At 38.9% G+C, this 22,860-nt stretch overlaps 1 protein-coding gene across 1 annotated transcript in view; it reads left to right on the top strand.

The window, feature by feature from the left end:
- COL6A6 (collagen type VI alpha 6 chain) overlaps positions 1-22,860 on the top strand; it is a 105,664-nt gene that overhangs the window by 13,451 nt on the left and 69,353 nt on the right. Inside the window, exons 8-18 of the mRNA XM_025867218.2 lie at positions 6,052-6,395; positions 6,479-6,557; positions 10,438-10,592; positions 12,984-13,076; positions 14,324-14,377; positions 16,119-16,190; positions 16,277-16,303; positions 16,625-16,669; positions 16,759-16,812; positions 18,107-18,169; positions 22,094-22,159. Coding sequence (XP_025723003.2) covers positions 6,052-6,395; positions 6,479-6,557; positions 10,438-10,592; positions 12,984-13,076; positions 14,324-14,377; positions 16,119-16,190; positions 16,277-16,303; positions 16,625-16,669; positions 16,759-16,812; positions 18,107-18,169; positions 22,094-22,159 — 1,052 coding nt within the window. The remainder of the gene's footprint in view (positions 1-6,051; positions 6,396-6,478; positions 6,558-10,437; positions 10,593-12,983; positions 13,077-14,323; positions 14,378-16,118; positions 16,191-16,276; positions 16,304-16,624; positions 16,670-16,758; positions 16,813-18,106; positions 18,170-22,093; positions 22,160-22,860) is intronic.

The following is a 22,860-nucleotide window of genomic DNA, read 5'->3' as shown; positions in this document are numbered from 1 at the left end:
CTTCCCTTTCTTTGCTGACACTCTCCTCAATCTCTGTTTACATCCCCAGGGGCTGGTAGGAGAATTTAGATTTGTGCCTCTAGATTTCAGATTGAACTTTTCACAGTCATCAGGTATTTCTTTGTGATTTGTGGATTGAAAAACAGGACATCTGAGAGCCTTTTGTCTCATACACCACCCCCCATCCTCCACACCCCCTGCCCCAGAGCCCATGCCCACTTTGCAAATAGGAATGCTGTGGCATGAGGAAAAGGCCATTGTTTACAATCTCACTGGTTTCATAGGTTAGAGACCCTGTCTCAAAGAAGTAAACTATTTGACAGGTGTTGGTTGCCTGGCAATAGGGCCTTCAGGCTTCCAAATGCTGTGGTACAGGTGTATAAAGGACGAAGAGCCTTGAAGATTTAGATCTTTATTATGAAAACTTTTTACTGCAGAAGTTAGTAAATACCTTCTTAAAAGTTAGTCTATTTTGACATTTTCCAACAGATGGAAGGAAAGATCTTGAAAGAAGGATGATTTTTTTTTCTATTTTTGTAGATGTGCCCAGTGGGTTGGCTGTGGGTCTGTGTAACTATCTATGGTAAACAGAAACTCTAGATTTTCACCAGGACAAGGAAAGCTATCTGGTTGCTAGGAGGCAGCTCTGGAGACAGAGAGCCTGGCTACCAATCCTTCAATGGCCATTTTTTTCTTGGACAAGTTGCTTAACTTTTCTGTTTAATTTTCTCATCTATAAAATGTGAGCAATAGCAGCACCTAGTTCAAAGATCATTGTCAAGATTAAATGAGAAAATGTGCATTTAAACTTTATAATTACATCCCAGGTGTCATGCTTACTCAATGTAAAGTCACTTCATTTTTGTCTACCACTGATCCATTAAATTTATTCATGGGGGCCAGCTCTTCCTTTGCCCCTAGTCACTTTCAGGAAATAAGTGAACATTTTCTTGGTGATTAATATGTCTATCAAAAGGTAACCGTTAAAACTAAAAACTTCATTCAAGGTTACTCCACTTTCCCAGCCTCCCACAGGCTGCTCACCGGCCATGACAGAGGAGGTCACACGTGGTTGGCATTTTACCCATTGTTGCCCACCTTTCACTTCTACCCCCTTCTCCTAGGCCCTGCCCTCTTGCTGCTAGCCATGGTTCCAGAATAGGTTGGGGAAGGGAGAAGAGCTAAAGAAGTACAGAAAATTTCCTACTTGATGATGCTTGGCAAGAATTGGTTTTCTGTGACAATAGCCCATATCTAAATCTGGATCCATTCATGGGTCTTCCAAAGACTTTCCCTCCTGCCCTCCATATTTGGCAGGGGATCTCTCAACCATAGTTCCTTTGAGAAAGGTAAACATGTCTCAATTCCAGATATTCCCTTATGCCTTCCTCAGCCTCTGGGCATCTGGTGATGCCTTCAGCTTTATTCTGCTGCCATCTCTTTGGTCCTCCAGTTAGCCGCCTTAGATAGGAGATCAAAGGAGTCCACAACAGCTCCTTCTTACATGTGGACATATCAACTCCATGGGAAACAATTACATATCAGTTGCCCCAGTAAATACTAGAAGTTACAGGCCTTCAATGTGGTCACCTCTCCTTTGCAGAGAGAGCAGTGTGTCATTCTTGTGGTTCATTCTTTAGAATTTCTAGGCTTGTCTCATCTCTGAGTTCTCTCTTAGACCTCCTCTTACCTGACTTAGAGGAAATTACCTCCTTTCCTTCTATGTGTGTGTTTGTGTGCAGGTAGTGAGACACCTCCCAACACATCAACAGTTCTCTCCCCCAAAATGCTCTTCTAAACTCTAAGCTCAAACCCTTTATAAGACCTGGTGTACAGCTAAAGGTTAAGAGTCCCGTCATTGATTAGGGACTACCGTCTTCGTAAATCCTGCTTCATGATATCCTCATACTTTGGAATGTCTGGTGACCTCAGCCAAAACTTCCACATTAATTTCCTATTTCAAATGAAATAGCTCTCTTCTAGAGAGAGTGAAAGAAAACCATGTGGAAAGTGAAAACCAGGAGTATGCACTCCCACGTAGTAAGTTATCTTTAAAGGAAATAGTCATGAATGTAAAAATAAATAAATAAAAGTACTCTATATTAAGATAAACTTGAAGTCATTACTGCAGCAAACAAGAATGTGAGACCTTTGTAGCCGAGCTGCGGGCTGAGGACTGAAGAGGCTGGAATGAACAGTGAGAAAGCTCCAAAGGCATGTGCAGATATACTAGAGAATACCAGTTCTTCTTAAACTACAACCCCCACCCCGAGTCCAGGAAATTCAACAACAGTTTGGTATGACTCAAAGCAAATCAGACTTAGAGCCTAAGCATCCAGCTTTGCTTCTTATTAAAATAGGTATAACTTTGGAGAAGTATCTTGTAATGATCTTATAAATATACAAATACATGGAGTCATGGGGTTAGTTCACAGAAGGACAACTTACCAAGAATTCCTTGGTTTAGGAACGTTAATATTTTTTGCAACAGTTCAGAGCTATATTCGAATTGAATGTCTTAGCAGACAACAAATTCTCTTAAGCAACTAAACTCCAAAGTCTGTTTTCTTACCTTCATTCATGTTTATTTTCCTGATTTTCCTTTGAACCTGGCTATTCTGATCACCTAGAGATTATCAGGCAGTGTTCAGGATATAGAAATGCTACCTTTTTCATTGAGCCATGATTAGGTAGCAAAAGAATCAATATCTTTTCTTATCTCTTATCATTTGCATCATCATGGATAGATATATCAAAAAGGAGAGTTAAGTGAGAAGCTAGTCTGGGGGAGGATTTTATTCAGGATTTGATTCAAGGAATGTGAGAAATGTAAGGACAAAAATAGATGGTCATTGCCAACTTTCCTTGACAAGGATCTCTTAGGTTTCTGTCTTAATTGGGTTCTTTAGAAAACGGACCTCAAAGCAAAGTTTATATGCTAATACTTTAGATGCTAATACTTTGAGAGTGCAATCACAGGGAAGCAAGAGTGAGTGTAAGGGAAGTGATACAGGAAAGGAGAAAAAAATAAATACAAGATGGTATATTACTAAGCTTGCTACAGGTTCTTAAGAAAGCAAAATTGGTGCATCATTCATGTAGAATATCACCAAGGAAGTGTGTGGAACCAACACATAGATGGGTCCATCAGTGAGAATAAAGAAGAGGATCTGTCTGCCAGTTTCCTCCCAGCTACTGCCTCTCATCGATCAGAGTTTACCCTCATGGAGAGTTAATTCTCCTACCCTACTGGGTTGTGTTATCTGTGCTTTGGGGAAACCAGACATGGGACCCACAGTGAATTATATCTGTGACTGGAAGTGGTAGAAGGAGCCAGAGTTCCCTTGAATTCAGTTGGTTTGGACATGGGAACCAGAGTCATCCTGACCCTCCTGCCCTGAGGATGATGGAGGCCATGACAAAGCCTGGTTTCCATTCCCTGCACACTTTTGGGAGACCAGATGATGGTGGCAGCTGAGGCTATCCAGTGGGTAAATGTCCAAGTCCTGGATTGGGTAGGGAGGAGGTAGCAAATCTGGGAAATACATAAATTGGGTCTCTTACACTACCTATTTTCTAGATCATTCTTTTTTCATCTAAGATACCCCTTCTTTCAAAAGCCCCAAATTTCTCTCTTATCCCAACCAATAACTGCCAATAGCCCAACTTTCCCCTTTAAAGTATTTAAGAAATTTTTTCTAATCTTACTGATATATCCTACCTTCTTGACAGTATTTCTTAATACTAAGAATCTGCCATCATCAACTCTAATTATGGACTTTGTAAGTCAGATAATTAAAATCCACTTTTAAGTCTGGCAGGGAACTGTCAAACCACCTGTTTAGTCCAATCCACTCTGCTCTGTTATTTTTATTTTTATTTTGGACTATATAATCTCATTTTTATAAACAGGAAAATTAATGCCCAGAAAGGTTAAGAGACTTGCCAAAAGTTATCTAGCAGTAGCAGCGTCTTGGCCAGTCCATGACTAAAATTAAACATGGAGTCTTCCCACTTAAAGACCTCCCCCCATCCAGACTTCCACACTGTGGTTTGTGAGGACAAGTCAAACACTCAAAACACTAGTTTTGCTTCTCCTTGTTATCACCCTCCGCAGCAGTGCTGTGGACTCCCTTCTCAAGTTGCCCTACATTTATCGCCATTTTTCAATTCCCCCTCCTGCTATCCTAGGTTAATCCTTCATTATTTCTCTTGGAAATCCAGTGTTAGCCTTCTCCCTAGCTCACTTCCAAAACCATCCTTGCCTCTTGTTAGCTGTGAGGGCTCCTGATTTGAGGGCAGATGTCTCTGTAGAGTTGGTAAGACCCTTCCTTCCAAGAGAGCCCACTTGATTAATATGGCCTAGTCTATTGTATTTAGACATGTGGCTGCCAACTCTGGATTTGTGCCTCACAGTTATTCCTTTGATCACATTATTATGGAATAATTTGTCAATTTGAATTAAATAAACACAAGGAACTTATTTACTAATCTATACAAAAAATTAAAACACTAAATTTTTAGAGGGGACCATTCCCAGGATCACTCAATGACATTTTGCCATATCTGCCAATGTTCGTTTTTCAACAGTCTCAAGATTGAAATGATAGGATATTGATTCAAGAGGAATTTTGGAAAGGACATATTCTGATGCTTCCTTCTGACCAGTTTCTTTCTCCTCATCTCCCTTTCCAAATATCAGAGAAGAGATTTTTCTAAGAAAGTTCCTATGGCAAAATAAGAAATAAAGAAAAACTAAAGAAAACCCACCTTTCAGATGTTTTGATAACATTGATTTACCTGAAATGTCATGGTGAAAATTGATTATCAGATAAGGATTTATTTTCCCTCACCCAACTCTTTTCTCATTAAACGGGAATCAGGGTACAAGGGAGTGGGGAAAAAAATGAATCAAGCTTCTGGCCCTTATTTTAAAATTAGAAAGTGACATTTTGATTTCAAAGACTTGCAAATGTACAGCTGACCAGTGTGTCTGGAGGTAGTATAGGTGGGCATTTGTCCACACAACAGCTATCTGAAAAACTGCTTATCTGAACAAAGCAAAGTAAAAATACATATTCTTCCTCCCACCTCCCCCTGCCTTTTTTTTTTTTTTTTTTAGCCAACCAAGCTAGTTAAATTCAGCTTTGCTGAATTTGTATCCAACTGAATTTGCTGGAAAATTTGAAGTTTTTAGCCAACCTAAAAGTTCTGGAAAGAAGAGTGCATATGAATTATCATTTTATCCTCCTCTGATTATCTCCCCTTTAGGAGGCTCAGCTTAAATTATCAAGCCCCTTCTAGTTTCTCCAATGCTTAACATGTGCCTGGCCCTAATAAGGATAAAAGCAAAGCACTCTAAATGGGAAACCTCTCTAGGTATTTATTGAATCTCCAAATGGCAATGGCTTCAGCTTCCTGAGTGCCTGAGCTCTGAAGGCAATGCCATCTTTGACATAAACTAAGCAAGATGCCAAAGGATCTCTTGGAGTTTTTCTTTTTTCCTTTTTCTTTTCTGAGTGGATGTTAGAAGACAAAAAGAAGAATCAGAGATTGTTTTTAGAGAGATAAATCTTCACAGTCATTCCTTTAGACAAGTCCCTTGTGATTTATTTTTTTCTAAATGACTATTCAAATATTTTTATACCTCCCTTATAGTTATAATTTAATATTTGTCAAGTGACCTCAATTGGTAAGTAGCATGGTATGAATTTCCTCTTTCAGACTATTAACACTTCCACATACAACTTTAGATACTTAAATGATTTTGTGTGGCTTTTTCAGTGGCCCCAATAAAGTCTTTCAGAACTTTGTTACAAAATCATCTAGATTTTATACCAGCTTAAAAAAATATTCTATACTTACACTTTTACCGGTTATAAAAGAGTGATTCTAAGCTTCTTCCTTTATTCAGTCATGTTCTTCCTTGTTTTCCAACTTTATAAATGGAATCAAAATAAGAATTTCAAATACCTTGATTCAGATATGGCAAACAAGCCAAATAAAGGTATCTGTTGGTCTAATAAGATATTATTTTCCCTTGAACCCTAGATTGTTTTGTGGACGTTGTGGTGGGATTTGACATCTCAACTCATGAAAATGGGCAGACTTTGCTTGAAGGTCAGTCTTGGATAGAAACCTACCTTCAAGACATCTTACGTACCATCAGCTCCCTCAATGGGGTAAGCTGTGAGGTGGGCACAGAGACTCAAGTTAGTGTGGCTTTTCAAGTGACCAATGCCATGAAAAAATATTCACCCAAGTTTGAGATCTATAGCGAAAATATACTGAACAGCTTGAAGGATGTAACAGTTAAAGGACCATCTCTTCTCAATGCAAACCTCTTGAGTTCTCTATGGGATGCATTTCAGAATAAATCAGCTACTCGAGGAAAGGTAAGCTGGTTTTACTACATCTGCTGGTCTATGGTTGCGATGACATCCTTTTTACTCAATTTTCTTTTTGAATACTTTCCTAGGTGGTTCTCTTATTTTCAGATGGATTGGATGATGACATTGAAAAGCTTGAACAAAAATCTGATGAACTTAGAAATGAAGGTATTGAGCATGGGGAAGAGTGGGAAAGGAGTGTTTACTGAGTTTATAACCTCAGAACTCAATTCTGACTCTTAAGTTTTTAAGCACTCAAATAACCCTGAATTTGTCCACCAATATGCTCTTGGGAGAGCAAATGAGCTCTCAGAACATTCTGGCATCTTTTTTTCTTCTTACACTATGTATGTGAAACAGCACTGAATATAAAGTCCTACCCTTTCTCTTATAACACTGTATGTCTTCCTAAGCTTTCCTGGAGAATATTCCTGTATCCCTTGGCCCACATCATCTAATATTGCTACTTCTTTAGGGTCTGCAGAAGTGAACAGTGTATTTCTCCTTGACCAAGGAATAGAAGAATTGGATTATTTTCTTTTGACACTGTTAGAGTTTCATTCCAATCTCAAGCATTGTTGGACAAGTCTACTCATATTTTGGAGTTTTCTAATTAGTTCTTTCCTTCAGACCACAGATGGACCAACCATGGTGCTTAGGAGTTTTTAAAGCATTGGCTCTGGGGTTTTTGCTTTAGGAACAAATGCCCAGTCTGACTTACTGTCAGTTCTTACAAAATATGGATCAGTGGAAGAAAAATGAACCCATGTGTTCTGGTTTGACTAAGAATAGAAATACTTTTCCTGTAAGTGGATGCTATCGGTGCCCCCTTTCTAAGCAGTTTTCCCCATCCTCCAGCTACTGTGACTGTTGGCTGCCAGAAACTCACAGGTTCTCCTTTCTCTGAAGAATTGCTGTTGACCAGTGGAAGCCATGTCACCTGGAAGGTTACTCCCTACCCCACCCCTAGGCAGCGGGTAGAGTACACGGAATTGGACCTTACCTCAAAATGGCCCCAGTTCTGTGGCATAATTTATGTTCCAGAGTTCCCCATGGGATCAGTCTTCAGCTGAAACACTATCTTGCTCAGCTCCTTCCCCTGCCCTATCTTGCTTTTATAACCCCTTCTTCAAAGAGTGCTTCCTCAATAAATTGTATGCATCCAAATCCCTTTCTCAGCCTCTGCTTCTAGAGAACCTGGCCTAAGACAGTTGCTTAGGCTGCTCCCAGGTTAGCTACTAGAAGCTAGGGGGATCAGTCCTTTCTGTTTGTTCTCTCTCCTCAATCTTAAACAAATTGCAAAATTAGTTGTATTTATAGCTGTAAAGTACGACTTTTTATTTTGCCCTTTATTTGCTAAAGCTGCTTTCTTTTTACTCTTTCAAGTCCTGGACTTTCTTTATGATCTACAATGGAGATATTAATGAAGACTAAGAATAAGACCCTAGAGTGCTTAATTTGGTGGGTAGGGTTTGGGGTGTGATTTTTTTTTTATAATTTCAGCTTTTGTGGTGAAAAAGATGTATCTTTTGCAGACAACGTAAGAGTTTTCTTCAGGAAGTTTCCCTCAGAACACCCAGATTTCTAAGACCAATCTTCTTTTTCCCAACTCCCAAAGAAAAACTATTAAATGAGTTTCAACTTCAGAAGCTAGATTTTTAATATCCTCAAAAATTCAGAATCTCTGAATGGGAGAGATAAAGGGATGATGGCCATAATGTTTTTTGAAAAGTGTTAAATGGCTCTCAATATGGACAAGGAGTACCTCTAGCTCTGGCTTCCCATGTTTAAACATACATGATTTCAGTTGATGCTTGGCCCTATGATCCATTAGCCTAGGAGAGCCCCCCGAATTTGGAGCCAGGTATCTATATGTATAAACTGTGCACTCATCATGAGACAAGAGGAGACCTGGAGAAAAGGATACTCAGTGGTGGATGTGGCTTTCTAACTAATCCACATGAATTGGGGTTTGAATTCATTTCGTTTCTTTAAATAGTGATTCTTACATTCTTTCAATTTTTGAAATATTTTCTTCCTTAATTTATTTTTGGGAATTGTATTTAAGATCTTTTGACTTATTATTGGATGAGTCTGAAAGGAGCAGGATCAGAGTCCCCCATCCTGAGGAAAGCAGTTACAAATAATAGTTATATGCATTATTTGCGGCAGATCAACAATCCCATGGTTCTCATAATTCTTACATTTTCACACATCTCGGAGCTTACAAGAAAAATCAGATGTGAGATTTCCCCCCTTATAAATAGATCTATTAGCCTGCCTTCTCTTGATCAGTAAATTCTTTTGATGAGCTCAGCATTCCTCACTGTCTATCCCAGCCCACTCCGCAGTCCCTTGTCTCCTTGTCATTCTCATTCCTAGAAGAGTGACTAACACCTTGTTTATTTGAGACAAGCCAGAGATATCAACACTAAAATGAGGGAAGTCCTGGTAAATCAGGACAAGTTGGTCACCCTATTCTTTGGTGTTTCTTCATTTATTCCGCTTCAGCCAACCTCTCTGTTTTCCTCTCCTAGAACTTGAGCCTCCCCAATATGTCCCTGAAACTTTATTCTCCTCATTCTCTTCTTTTTTTTTTTAAAGATTTTATTTATTTATTTGAGAGAGAGAGAGAGAAACAGCATGAGAGGGAGAGGGTCAGAGGGAGAAGCAGGCTCCCCACTGAGCCGGGAGCCCGATGTGGGACTCGATCCCGGGACTCCAGGATCATGACCTGAGCCGAAGGCAGTCGCTTAACCAACTGAGCCACCCAGGCGCCCTCCTCATTCTCTTCTTCCTCTCACCCAAAATCATTCATTCAGAATCATACATACACTTAGAAAACATTCTTAATTCTCGGGTCTGTGAACATTTCCTTATTCTAGTCCGTTGGCTTCCAAGTCCCATCTAAAGATGTCTTCACTCATCCATAACGAAATGAGGAAACTTATGCCAATAAAGCTAAGTTTATTCAATTTTAGGACTGCTGTTTACTCTGATTATGTCCTTAGTATACTTTTGTTATTAAAATGTCTTTTGATTGTAGGCTTTGGAATCAGGTTGTCCAGGTGAAAAACTAAAAATACCACTCAAGCCAAATAACCTTTCCAAGCCTCAGTTTGCTTATCTGTAAAATACGGCTATAATTCTACATATTCATACAGTTGGATTTGTAGCTTACAAGTAAGCTAATGCATGGAAAGCACTTAACTGACTTCCAGGCACATAGTAACTATTAATAAATGAGAGCACAGTTGTTACTATGGTTACCTCCACCATAAGGATTGCCAGGATTATTACTGGTGTCATTTCATGTTTATATCAATCAGTACTTTATCATTTCATGTTTGTATCAATTAATACTTGGCTAAGTAAGTCAAAACCCTCTGTTAGTCCCTTACAGTTTTCTTTGAAATATTCTGGTCTATAATGGTCTATAAAATTCTAAAGTTTATGAGCTACAGCTCTGGATGATTATATGTCATTTGTTTCTAACTGCCTGACAAGAGGTCTCTTATGGTCTTACAGTCTCCTACTATAATTCCAACTGGATTCTTGAATCCTTAAGAGGTCATTATATCTGTGCTTCTCAAACTTTAATGTGCACATAAATCATGTGGTGATTCTGATTCTGTATTTCTGAGAAGTTCCCAGGTGATGTAAGTGCTGCTGCCCAAGGATGCCCCTTTGAATGGCAAAAATTTAGAACATTTGCTTTCTTGATATATCAGTTCTTCTGTATCTTAGTATACTGTATGGACCCTTTTTAAATCATTATATCTCACTTCAAATCATCCAGGAATTGGAAGTTCTGTTGTAATATCCCCTGCCTCCAATTTAATTAGCTTTGAAAAATGTAATTCCTTTTGTTCTCTGATGATAATCTTGTCACTTGTCAGTTATACATTGCACGGTTGGGGGAAGTAGACAATAAAATGAGTGTTCCTCTTGCAAGTGTTTTTCTAGAATAACAGTTTAGATACATATGCAAAAAGATTAAAATAGCCAAAACCACCTTACCCAGAGAATTGTAAACTGTGTTGGATAGGCCTGAATGCCCTCATAACTGTTGCTCTGGATGGAGCCACAGATTCAAGTGACCTGGCTGATCTCCTCTACATTGAATTCGGGAAAGGGTTTGAGTACAGGACCCAGCTCACTATTGGAATGAGGGACCTTGGGAGCCGACTGTCAAAGCAACTGGTAAGTTACTTAGAAAAGGCTGATGAGTTTAAATTTTCTATTTGTTTTGTATATAGATTTAGTACTTATGCTTACGAATTTGAACTAATTTTGTTCACTTGGGTATGAAAAAAAGGCTTTTCTGAATTAGTAAACAGCCTAAATAAGAGGATGTTTTGGAAAAAAAATGTAATATGGTAGAGATACATCAAAGCATGTTTAACTAATATGCTTGGCAAAAAAGGGAAGAAATTTATAGCACCTACAATCCTGCCTGAATTACACTCACTGAATGTAAGCGCTGGAGGGAATCTGAGGTGACAGGGTGAATCTACTTCTCCCTCAGCCAGCTGGTTTCCACACCCCTTGTGGATCCTAAGTGTCACAGCTCACCGCAGTGAGTATAACTCTCGTGTTTAAGATGTGTATTTTCCCTGCAACATGGCTTGCAAGGGAGAGCCGATTGCACTTGGAGTTCAACCAAAGGAAGAGCAACCTGCCCTGATGTTGGAGGAAGAACAGAGCAACATGATAACGGACCTCCTTCTATGTCGTACTGTATGTGCGATCAAAAGCTTTGTAAATGTCTTGACTGCAATGTTCGCCTTGTGAACTCTTTTTAGAACCTAACGTCTACATAAGTGCAGCCTAGTCCTATTTCTTTCAGAAATGTACAAGGATTCAAACTAGAGTGGTGAAGGATTACCAGATTATGTGGCACCACTTTCACCTTAATAACTGGCTAATAATCTCTCATTTGCTTATGATTTATGAATTCTGTAATCAGCACATTAAGACACTTTCCAATAACACACTAGCTCCTGGTATTTTTCACCTGTAGGATTTGTATATAAATAGATGTTTAAACACCATTTGTTAAGTGTAGTAATTATGTGAAAATAATTACTTCAAGAATATGGAAGTTTTGTTGGAATTGCTTTTTCTACATGGGAAGACTGTCTCTTTTACAAAAGGTCTTTTTTTCCCTACTATTTTTTCCCCCGTCTTTGAAATTCGTATTGGTAATTCATAGAGGGAGGAAGTTATTCCTCAAAACAAGCCTGTCAGTGTTTCAGTATCACATCAATGCTAGATTGTCAAAGAAAAACTTAATTTTAGAAACAGTTCAATTTTAACATTAATTATAAAAGATCTAATGCTGTAGGGTTTTAGTGATCCGAAGAAAATTGGTATTATCTAATATAAAATCAAAGAATCCAGTTTGTTATTTGATTTCACACATTTCAAGTTTTATTGGTTTTTCTGATATTTTTAGTGGAAAATTTTTTTCTAATGGCTGAAAAGGAACATTATATAATAGACATAGACGCACAATTGCTAAATGACTATTATGACAAAATATTTTCATTTTTCATCACACTAGATTTTTGATGGGAAACTTTTCAACATAAAGATTAATTCTACCCCACCAAGGCCAAGCACGGTGTTTACTGCAAATTTTCCTAAAAATAAATCTTGTGGGTTAATTGTACAAATGCAGTGGAATATGTCAATTTTTTCAAAGGATGACTAGGTTCAGGATAAAATTCACTGATATTTTTCAATATATAATATGGTTTTTCAGCCAGGGTATAAAGGGGAATCTTCTCCCCATTCCCCCATCATCTACAGCAAGGGTTTTGGAAATGTGGAGTGTGTAGTTGGTGTTTTTGAAATCCTGTCACAAAAACTTTCCTGGAAGTGTTTACCATTGGACTCCATTCTAAGCACTATGACATCGGGCACTGTCTAAATCCTTTAGCGTGCAAAAATTTCACAAAATAGGGAAAGGAGAAAACAGCATTCATTTTATTGAACAAAATATTGGGGGCAGAATTGTATAAGGTAATCAGCAACACCATGGCCAATGCTGGGATGGGGTGGGATCAGGAGATCACATTAATAAATTAGTATGCACTGAGTTGGCCATGGCTAAGCTAATAGCATTTTGAGGATACAAAAACCTCTTTGCGGAAACAAGCCATAAGAGACTCTTAACAGAGAACAGACAGAGGGTTGATAGGAGGTGGGGGATGGGCTAGATGGGTGATGGGATTAAGGAGGGCACTTGTTATGATGAGCACTGGGTGTTGTATGTGAGTGATGAATCACTGAATTCTACTCCAGAAGCCAATATTGTACTGTATGTTAACTACCTACAATTTAAATTAAAAAAATGAAAGGACCCTCTTTGAGTTGATTCTGAAGTCCTCATAGGGTAGAGAATGCAGACCACAGAAGGAAGGATAGCAGCTAAAGAATGTCTCATGCACTCTCTCTGAAGCATGGTTACTTTAATGGGGAACAGGTTTCTGAAACTGTGGAAGAAGTCTGAATGACACCGTTGAGCGTGTATGTGTGATTTGGGAAGCAGTGCCACCCAATGTCATGTATTTCTTACTCTTCCCCAAGGTTAATGTTGCTGAAAGGACGTGCTGCTGTTTATTCTGCAAGTGCATTGGAGGGGATGGCATAATGGGGGATCCTGGACCACCAGGGAAAAAGGTGATTTTAGTTAAGATTTATGGCTCACCTTATTTGAATGTAGTATGTCTTTCAGACATGGGGTTAGGTGGAAATAAAGGATGATTTTAGCTTCTAGATAGAGCCTCTGAGGTAACCACTTATTCTCCATGACAACTAGATAGGCTTGGCTTTCCCTTGGCATTCTAAATTGGAGTCTTCTAAAAAACTTTCAATACAAGTGTCAGGAGGGACAACTGCCAAGATCCTTGATTATCTAGTGTTCCAGCAGGGATGACAACGACGCCCAGAAATCAACGGTGATCTCTGTGTTGAATAATGAAAACCTCCTGAATATCAGTGTCCTTTCAATTTCCATTTTTAATGACTGCAGAGTCATTTAAATGAAGTAGGGTATGTTTTGGGTAAGTCTGCTGAAAAGCAAATTAGGTCAGCTCACCCTGTCCTCACAGAAGATGTGGCAATGTTTCAGTCAGCTTTAGCCAGACCAAAAATCTCACAGATGTATGCACAAAAATGCCAATCATAAAACAGTAGCCAAAAATAGATTTATGTATTTCCTAACCAAAAAAAAATATATGTACTCATAAAAAAATATGACTTGGGGCTTTAGGAAATGCTAAAATATGCATAAACATACTGTGGATGTGTTTAATAATTTCAATACTGCTTATTTACATGTGTGTTCAATTTGTGAATAATTTGTAGATAGCACCATAACTCCCAAATCAACATGTTTGTGTCTCTGAAGAAAATTTTCAGACTATTTCCTGAATGCTTCAACTTTATGTAAGGAGAATGGTAGATTTAAAAGAAAAAAAAAAAAAGCCAGGCTCAGAAAGAATGAAAAGAAATGTGTGTGGTCTATTTTTCTATGTGTAGCATAAATCCTAAAAGATTTTTTTTAATGAAAAGAGGATAATTCTGGTCTGTTAAGGGCAAATATAGCTGTGTTCACTTGAAGGTTTGTCTGAGAAAAAATATTCCAGCACTATATATAACCCCAGAGAGAGTTATGAACAGCATTATGATCCACACATGCACACACCCTTGAGTTATCTGGATAGTTGTTTCAAAACTACATTTATTTTTATGTGTATAAATACAGCCTAGGTTGTATTTCCCTAGGTTGTGGGGGGAGGATTATTTTTTTTTTCAAACTCCTGTAATTCTACATAAAGTAAAACTATAGTTAAAGATCTTTGCTTGATTACCTTTGGTTTTTGGTCTGTGGAGTTCTAATGCATTCTTTGTTTCCTTATTTCCAGGGATCCCCAGGTTTTAAAGGCAGTGAGGGCTATCTGGGAGAGGAAGGCATTACTGTAAGTCAAGGTTTATTTCACCTCTATTTATTCCTGAGAACATATCTGCAAATAGGAAATCGTTTGTGTCAATTCAGAAGGAAACAAGAAAAGTCAGAGTTTAAGAATTCATGTACAAAATCTGAGGTCTTTTCTAATTCTCATCGGGCTTTGCTTCTGGTGGTCAATAATGGTTTATTAACCTACTGTCTCCTCTTTGGCTGTTCACCAACGCTGCACAATGAACTTAATGCGAAAGTTATTCTCTTCACCAGGGGACTCAAATCACTGCCATTTCCCCCTTCCTGATCCATTTTGCACAGGTAAACCAACTCCCCACATTATTTATCAAGGACCTCCGCTCTTTCTCACATCCATCCACCCATCCATTCATCCATCCATCCATCCTTTTTCCTTTCTTCCTTCCATCTGTGCATTCATTTAACAATTATATATTGAGCATCTTACCATTTACCATAATAAATGAACTTCTCCACTCATGTATTCATCTAACAAATATATATTAAGGCATTCTACCATGTTTCAGGCACAGTGTCTAGACCCTAGAAATAAAAAAATAAGGAAAAGAAAAAATATGATTCCTATCTCAGGTAACTTCAGACGAGTGGAAAGGCAAATGAGACAACCATGTTTCCAGCTGCTAAACACAACGAGTCTTCTAGTAGTACAATGAGGTGCATTGTGGCAAAGCATAGCAGAGCAAATACCTAACAGCCTTGGTAGTAGTTAAGGCTTGGGAGGGGAAGGCTGCAAACAAGGGGTAATGCTTGGGCAGACATCTGAAGGACAAATAGGTATTTCTTCAGACAAAGTTTGTGGGGGAGAACATATTACTAGAGAGAGAACAATGTGTTCAAGGGTATGTGATTGAGTCAGAGAATTTGCGTGTGTGTGTGTGTGTGTGTGTAGAATGGCACATAGCCAACATGGGTGGAACCCAGGACACAGTGAGGAGGTTATGTGACAAGCAAGACTCAGAGTCATTGGGAATCTTGAATATCCTACAGAAGATTTGGTGTCTTCCAGTTGATGGGCAGTCGTTGGATGATATTAAGCACAGGAGTAAAAATGATGGGGGCATGGGTTTAGAAAGCACACTCAGGCAATGTATGGATGCTAATAAGGCAGGGGTTACAGGTAGAAGCCTTGCAGTAGTAGGTGTAGGACAAAGCAGTCCTAATCTTACTTGGGGGCAGTATACGGGGGTATGTTAAAGAGGATGAATGTAAGTAATTGTGACCTGGGGAGAGAGAAGCAGAGGATGATCTCTTTGTTTCCAGATCACAAGACCGCACAGACTAGTGGGGTTACCAAGACAAGGATTGTAGGAATGATAATTTGGTTAAAGAAAGAGAAGGAATATGGATTTTGGATTAGAAATCATGCTTAGATTTTAGTTAGATCATACCTAGAGCATCCTTCTCTGGTGCCTCACCAATTCTTCATTATCTGTTCCTGGAATAGCTGCTGAAATTTTGAGAATACATTTTAGCTGCCACTTGTTTGTATGTCTGTTTTATTTAGATACCACCCTACCTAGGGCAGTATCCAGGTGGGATCCAAAGCAAAGGGCTTCATCAGAGTAGTTCTGATTTACTTCCATTCTCCGGTTTAATAAGCATGAATTCTGGATTGTAAACCATGAGCAGTTACACATTTTTTTCCAACACAAAACTTGTACAATTTCTAAGAATCCAGAGTACAATGGAAAAAGCTCATCTAGGTATGTTCTCTTTCTCAGGGAGACAGAGGAACCAGTGGACCAGTGGGAGAGCAAGGTACTAAGGGATGTTATGGCGCCAAAGGTCCTAAGGTAAGGGTTGCATTAGGCATTGATAAGTCTTCCCAACATTAATTCCACTTTCTCACACTAACCACTATTCTCCTTTCTATTTTCAGGGAAACAGGGGACTAAATGGACAGGAGGTATGGTACCAATGGTATCCATTTATCTGCCCATCTCTTATCTAGACATATTTTCATTTTTTGAAACTACTGAACAGTAGATCATACAAATGAAGTTTCTCTTGATCTTCCTTTATTGCCAGCCATTTGATTTTGCTTATTCTTGTCTTTTATTGCAGGCCATGTGTATTATTTGTTCACAGTTTCTATTACTCAGTAATCTTTGTTATTACTCAGGACTAGGCTGTATAGGAAAGACAAAACTAGACTTTTGTTTGGGGTCTGACTTCTTTCCACCTGAATGTGTAATACACTCTATTCTGATCACATCTGTCTTTTCAGGGAGAAGTTGGAGAAAGTGGAATTGGCGGGTTAAATGGAGAACAGGTAAAGCCTTCTCTTTGTCCCAAAAAGGCCCTTCTGAACTATTTCTCATCAAGAAAATGGAAATTTGAGTTTATTCTTCTGTTTTTTAGGGTGAGAGTGGTCTTCCTGGAGAAAAAGGAGAAAAGGGTGATGAAGGATCCCAGGTAGAGATTCAATAAAGAGACAACATGAAAAATGTCCTGGCAATTAGAGGTGTGACTAACAGAGTAAAACAGCTACGCTAAATGTATCAGTCAGTGAGCACCACAAAATTGCTTTGTGACAATCACAAAACCTCAACTGCATGCAACAATAAACATTTATTTCCTATGTGTCTGAGGTTTGTAACCCAGATCCCTGGTCTAGGCTAAGCGTGGCTGATCTTGGCTCAGGTGTCTGTAGGTTGGCTGGCAGCCTTATTCCACATGTCTCTTATCTTCCTCCTAGGACCAGGAAGCATTGTCTGGCTTTGTTTTCCATCACCTTTTCATGGCCATGGCAGATGCACAAGGGAGCAAGTAGAAACACACAGGTTCTCTCAAGGTCTCTTAAGACCTAGACTTGGAGCTCTCATAGCAACACTTCCATCTCTTTCTGTTGGCCAGATTAAGTCATGGCCAAACTCGGGAGTTAGGGAGTCTTGTCCCACTACAGCTGGAAAGCATTACAGAGTCACATGGCAAAGGGCATAGATACAGAAGTAAAGAATTAGGGCCATTAATGAAAAGCAGCTACCACACTAAGAATGGCAGCAGGGTGTTAACAAGAGTCTGTAGGGTGGGGTAGCACACTACAAGTGTATGCCACTCGTTCCCATTTAGAACAGACACCAACAGCAGCCATACTTCCATCATCCACTTTGTCTGTCTTTGGGGTGTGAACAGCTGAGTCAGAAACCCAGTTTCTAGCTGATACAACCACCTTGGAGAAAACGGATAACGTCTCTGAATCTCAGCTGCTTCGTTAAAAGAAATATACAAACAATACCTGGTTTATAAAGTAGCTGTAAAAACTAAGACAACAAATGTGTCTGGAACACAGACTTCCTCACTGTGGTAAATAATTGAGATCACTCTTAAATTATTTACATGATGCCTGAAACTATTTTTTGGTTGTCCGTCTGCCCAGCTTAAAAATAACTCTAGGGGCACCTGGGTGGCTCAGATGGTTAAGCGTCTGCCTTCGGCTCAGGTCATGATCCCAGGGTCCCGGGATCGAGCCGCACGTTGGGCTCCCTGCTCTGCAGGAAGCCTGCCTCTCCCTCTCCCACTCCCCATGCTTGTGTTCTCTCTCTGGGTGTCTCTCTCTCTCTATGTCAAATAAGTAAAATCTTAAAAAATGATAACTCTAGTAGAAAAATTTTAATGATTCAAATGAGGGAGAAGACAAGCTCTTTGTTTTTGCTAATGTTATTAAAAATTCTTTTCTTATCCTTCTTCTGATTTGTATTATCTTTAGGGAAGCCCAGGAAAGCGAGGGGTTTCTGGTGACCGAGGTGCAAAGGGCCAGCGAGGAGACCCTGTAAGTGCTGGCGCTGCGTGGGCTGTGAGCTAAACAGGGCTTGGTTCCCCTCAGCTTCTGATAAGAAGAGAGCCCCACTTTACGTTACTACAATAGCAATCCTGAGTTTAGATCATCACAAGCACAACTGTTGTGGAATTTTAAAAGCATTTCCCTTGTGCTAGATCCTCTTCATCTATGGAATGAGCATGGGCAGTGAGAAGATCTTGTCCATCATTGGTGCATTTGTTTTTTTTTTTTTTTGAGAATACATATTCAGAATTGTTATTGTGCTTCAGAGCCACGAAGGAATTCTAGTCCCTTCCATTCTCTTCCTCTGAGTACCTCAAAATATGGATAGGGTGGAAGAAACAAAGCCATCTCTTTTCTTCCATTCTCCAAGGGTCTTTGTCAGTTAAGAATATGAACTTGGGCGCCTGGGTGGCTCAGTCGTTAAGCATCTTCCTTCGGCTCAGGTCATGATCCCAGGGTCCTGGGATGGAGTCCCACATCAGGTTCCCTCCTCGGGGGGAAGCCCGCTTCTCCCTCTCGCACTCCCCCTGCTTGTGTTCCTGCTCTCGCTGTCTCTGTCTCTGTCAAATAAATAAAATCTTTAAAAAAAAAAAAAAGAATATGAACTTAATTTTCTTGAATCCAAGCCAGCTAGGACCATTTCAGGCAAAACCTATGACACAAAGGTGCCTGCTTTCCTGGATATAACCTGGCTAAATAGGCATGACCCACACCAACGTAGGGGATATGCCAAGTCCAGTGAAACATCAGTACTATAGGACTTCCACACCCCACCCACACAAAAGTAAGTCTCCAAAATCTTAATGAATTAGGATTTAGGTTTGTTTATTAAACTTTTCTACTGAGATATAATTGACATAGAACATGGTGTAAACTTAAGTTGTTATAAGATATTTATTTGGTAAATTTATATATTGCAATATGATTATGACCACAAGGTTAGCTAACTCCTGTATCGTGTCACAGAATTATCATTTCTTTTTTTGTGATGATTACAAATAAGATCTAGTCTCTTAGCAACTTTGAAGCATATGATACAGTATTGTTATCTATAATCACTGTGCTGGCCATTATCTCTAGAACTTAGTTTTGAACTGTAACATCAGAAAAGTACACATGTTACAAATGCACAGCTTGATGAATGTAAATGTGCCTGTGTAATCACCACCCAGGTAAAGAAATAGGACATCCCAGAAACTGCCCCCCATGTCTACTTTAATCACTACCAGCCTCTCCCAAAGGTAATCACTGTCCTAAAACCTTAAATTAGTTTTACCAATATCCCTGAACTTTAAGTAAGTAGAATCATATGGGATACACTCTTCTGTTTCTGGCTTCTTTTGCTCAAGTTTATGCTTGTGAGATTCATCCACATAGTTGTTGGTAACAATAGTTCATTCAGTCTCATTAAGCTTAAACCTTTTAAACCAGTTTTCAAAAAACTCTGTACTAATTTACAGTTCCACCAGCAAAATACCACAGCAGTGTACTACACACACACACATCAGAATGGCTAATTTTTTTAAAAAACTGACAATAACAAGTGCTGATAAGTGGAGCAACTGGGAAACTCACAGGACTTTGTATATTGGAGGAGGAGTTATTAAAGACACTGGATTGATCTGAGAAAGAATTTAGTGCAATATATTGAGAAATATAAATCTTAGGTATACATTGAAGATAACTATTTTAAAAGCAGAAGAATTGGCTCTTGAAGACTACATTGTTTAATAAGTGATGTTTTCTGATAATAGTCTGATGACCTGAGAGTTTTGAAACAACTTCTAAGTATCTAATTAGAAATAAAAAACTATCCATAAATAAAAATAATAAATAATAGTTCAAAGACATGTCAGTCATCTATATATGAAGGCCAAAAATTTCCTTGGGATATTGCTATAAAATTGCCATGTACTTTGGTCAGAATCCCCCCAGTTGTCTGCCAAATTGTCTGTATGATTACTTAACACTTCCAGAAGAATCTGAATAATGTAAGACGGGTTTGTTTTTTTTTTAAGGTTCTATGACTTCGAGATGGCTGAAAATTCAACCCACTAGAACTTCTGTAATGTGCTGTTTGTCACGATACTAATTTTAGTTTTTTAATGCATGATAATTCTTCCCACCCTCTTGGGAGTATACATCTCAAATCGAAGACAATTCTCTGAGTCTTTTTACATGTGGTTTTTATGGGTTACTATTTCAGGAAAAATTTGGGAGAGCAAGATTGATTGAATAAATAGAACCCACACATGATCAGATTATTCGTAGGAATGCATACAAATGGCACAAATTCCTGAAAATCTGTGCTTATTCAGACAGAACTTCCGATCACGTGAAAGCTAGTTTGGCCATTTGGAATTTCCCATTTGTAAAAATCTCATGTAATCTCATGTGATACTGGGGAGAAAACTGAACCAGATCATTTGAGCTACAGAGTGTAGTACGGTTCATGATTCTAAAACATATCATCATTAGAAGCCCATGCTGAATCTTAAATTTGTGTTAGATGATGTTCTTTTGTCCAGTTGCATAGAAAAAAACTGAAAGACTGGACAGATCATCTTCAGACTGACCAAACAACTAGGATATTCTATTCTGTAGAATATGCTAGCGTATGACTTTTTAAATGCCAGCTCTTCAATGAAATAGTTTGGAGTTGGGCCTCAATAAGTTATTTATACATCCAGTGGAATAAAATTTTGGACTTTACATTATCTTCCTTTTCCCTTTTTTGCCAAAATACAATCTCTAATATTGTGATTTAGGTATACCATGCTTGGAGAACTTAACAGACAAATATTTAAACTAAAAACAGAAATTGTAGAAAATAATCTTTGGCTTTGGTATGTGGGGGGAAAGAACTAAGTTTTCACATAAATTCTGGTAATCTCAGTTATAAAGTAAATTCTAAGCTCATCTTTTTCTCTCTGGTAGCCTATAAACTGTAAGTGTAGAAACTATTTGTTTAAAAATCTTTCTCAGTATTTGGAACAATGACATGTCCCTGTTGGTGATCTCAAATTACTTATTGATTGATGAAGGTAATCTGGGCTGCTATCAGCCAAACAGCCCAGCAGCTGGCATGCAGCAGGACTGGATAATTCTTGTCCCCTCTCAATTTATTGGAGTGTTGACTGAACTGACTGGCTCAATTGATTGTCCCAGCATCATGGGGATACTGCTCTATCGGTGGTCCTAACTATCCAAGATAGAAAGCTTTCTGTTTGGCCTGCTAAGGATAATGTCCCACAATGAGTTCCTGCTAGAATGTTTGTGTGAATATTGGGGGAAACTCAAGATGCCAGAATTTTCTGAAAACTGGAAAAGTAGCAGTGAACATATGGGGCTAGAAAGCTGCCAGAAGTTCAAGAGGAGAAAGAGAGAATGGATGGCAGATACAGTCCTCAGTGCTGCTCAGTGTACTTGTGTTCTTTTGGTGGAGCCCCTTACAAACCGTCTCCCTTCACCCAAAGGTAGGGGAGAGTAAAAATCTAACAACCTCAAGTATAAACCTGTGTAGGCCCCAAGAAAGGAGAGCAAATATTAAGAAAAAGGATGGCAGTAGTAAGAAGGGGTACCTCCAGACCCAGGTTGAGAATTGTCATAAACACAAGCCATGTCACCCTTGCTTCTCTTGGCAATGCCTTCTATGGTGAGCTCTTGCTCCCCCCACCCTGCCACATCCCCCCAACACTCACCTTAGGTCGCCACTCTCTTCTGATAATGCAGAACACAGGAGGAAAAGAAATTATGTGTAAGCCATTTGTAATTTCTACCTGTCTATGCTTTTAAATGGATTGGACCAGTTTTGTCAATTTTCTAAAGGGGGGAGTGAGTAAATGTGTTACATGCAGTTACATTTTTAAGGAGAGAGATTCAAAATTTTTCTCTTTATTTTGTGTTTTTTAGGGAGTTCCTGGATTTGACAATACCATAGAAGGACCTAAGGGCTTGAAAGGAGAACGTGGAAGACAAGTAATTATGTGGGCATTTGAAAGTAAACTTGTAATGATGTGACATACTTGCTGCAGAAAAAACATCTTTAGGAGCAAAAATATCTTCTCCTCTTTATCTGCTACTCTAGGATTCAAAAAACATTCCCTTGTTCTTCTGAATTTGGGGTGACTTGCTTCACCAAGCCCTGCCCTTGAGGTCTTCATTTATGAATGCAAACATCTAATTCCCATCTTAAAATGCAGGGCTAGCTGATGGAAAGAACAAGCCAGTAAATTGTTGGCCTTCCCAGGATACAGGAGTCATATACCCTAAGGAGACATGATAAAAAGAAAACGATCCGGTAGATCTATACAGCTTACATGCTCAAGGCAAATCTCTTAGGATTAATCCCATGAAATCTCACAAACCACAATTTGATCATCTTACCTTGTTTTTTGGAATTTTTTTAAAGTGTAATTATCTGGAAAATGTGTTTCTCTGGATCTTTTTGATGAGGAAGTTCCCTTGGTGACTTCACCTGGGGGAGAGCTCTGATGTGGTAGGAAGAACTTTACTTTGGGGACAGGCCCAGGTCCTGTTTCATGCTCTGTGCCTTACCAGCTCTGTGGCCTTGGGCCACTTTCTGTAAACCTCAATTTTCTCATCTGCAAAATAGGATAAATAGCCTACTTTTAAAGGTTATGGTGGGAATTCAGTGACTGACCTTGCCGCATCGTAAA

This window comes from Callorhinus ursinus, unplaced genomic scaffold (genome assembly GCF_003265705.2).
Source record: "Callorhinus ursinus isolate GAN/ISIS: 27379988/994484 unplaced genomic scaffold, GSC_fseal_2.0 scaffold1, whole genome shotgun sequence".
In the NCBI taxonomy this organism is placed as follows: Eukaryota; Metazoa; Chordata; class Mammalia; order Carnivora; family Otariidae; genus Callorhinus; species Callorhinus ursinus.
This window is presented reverse-complemented; position numbering and strand designations above follow the sequence as displayed.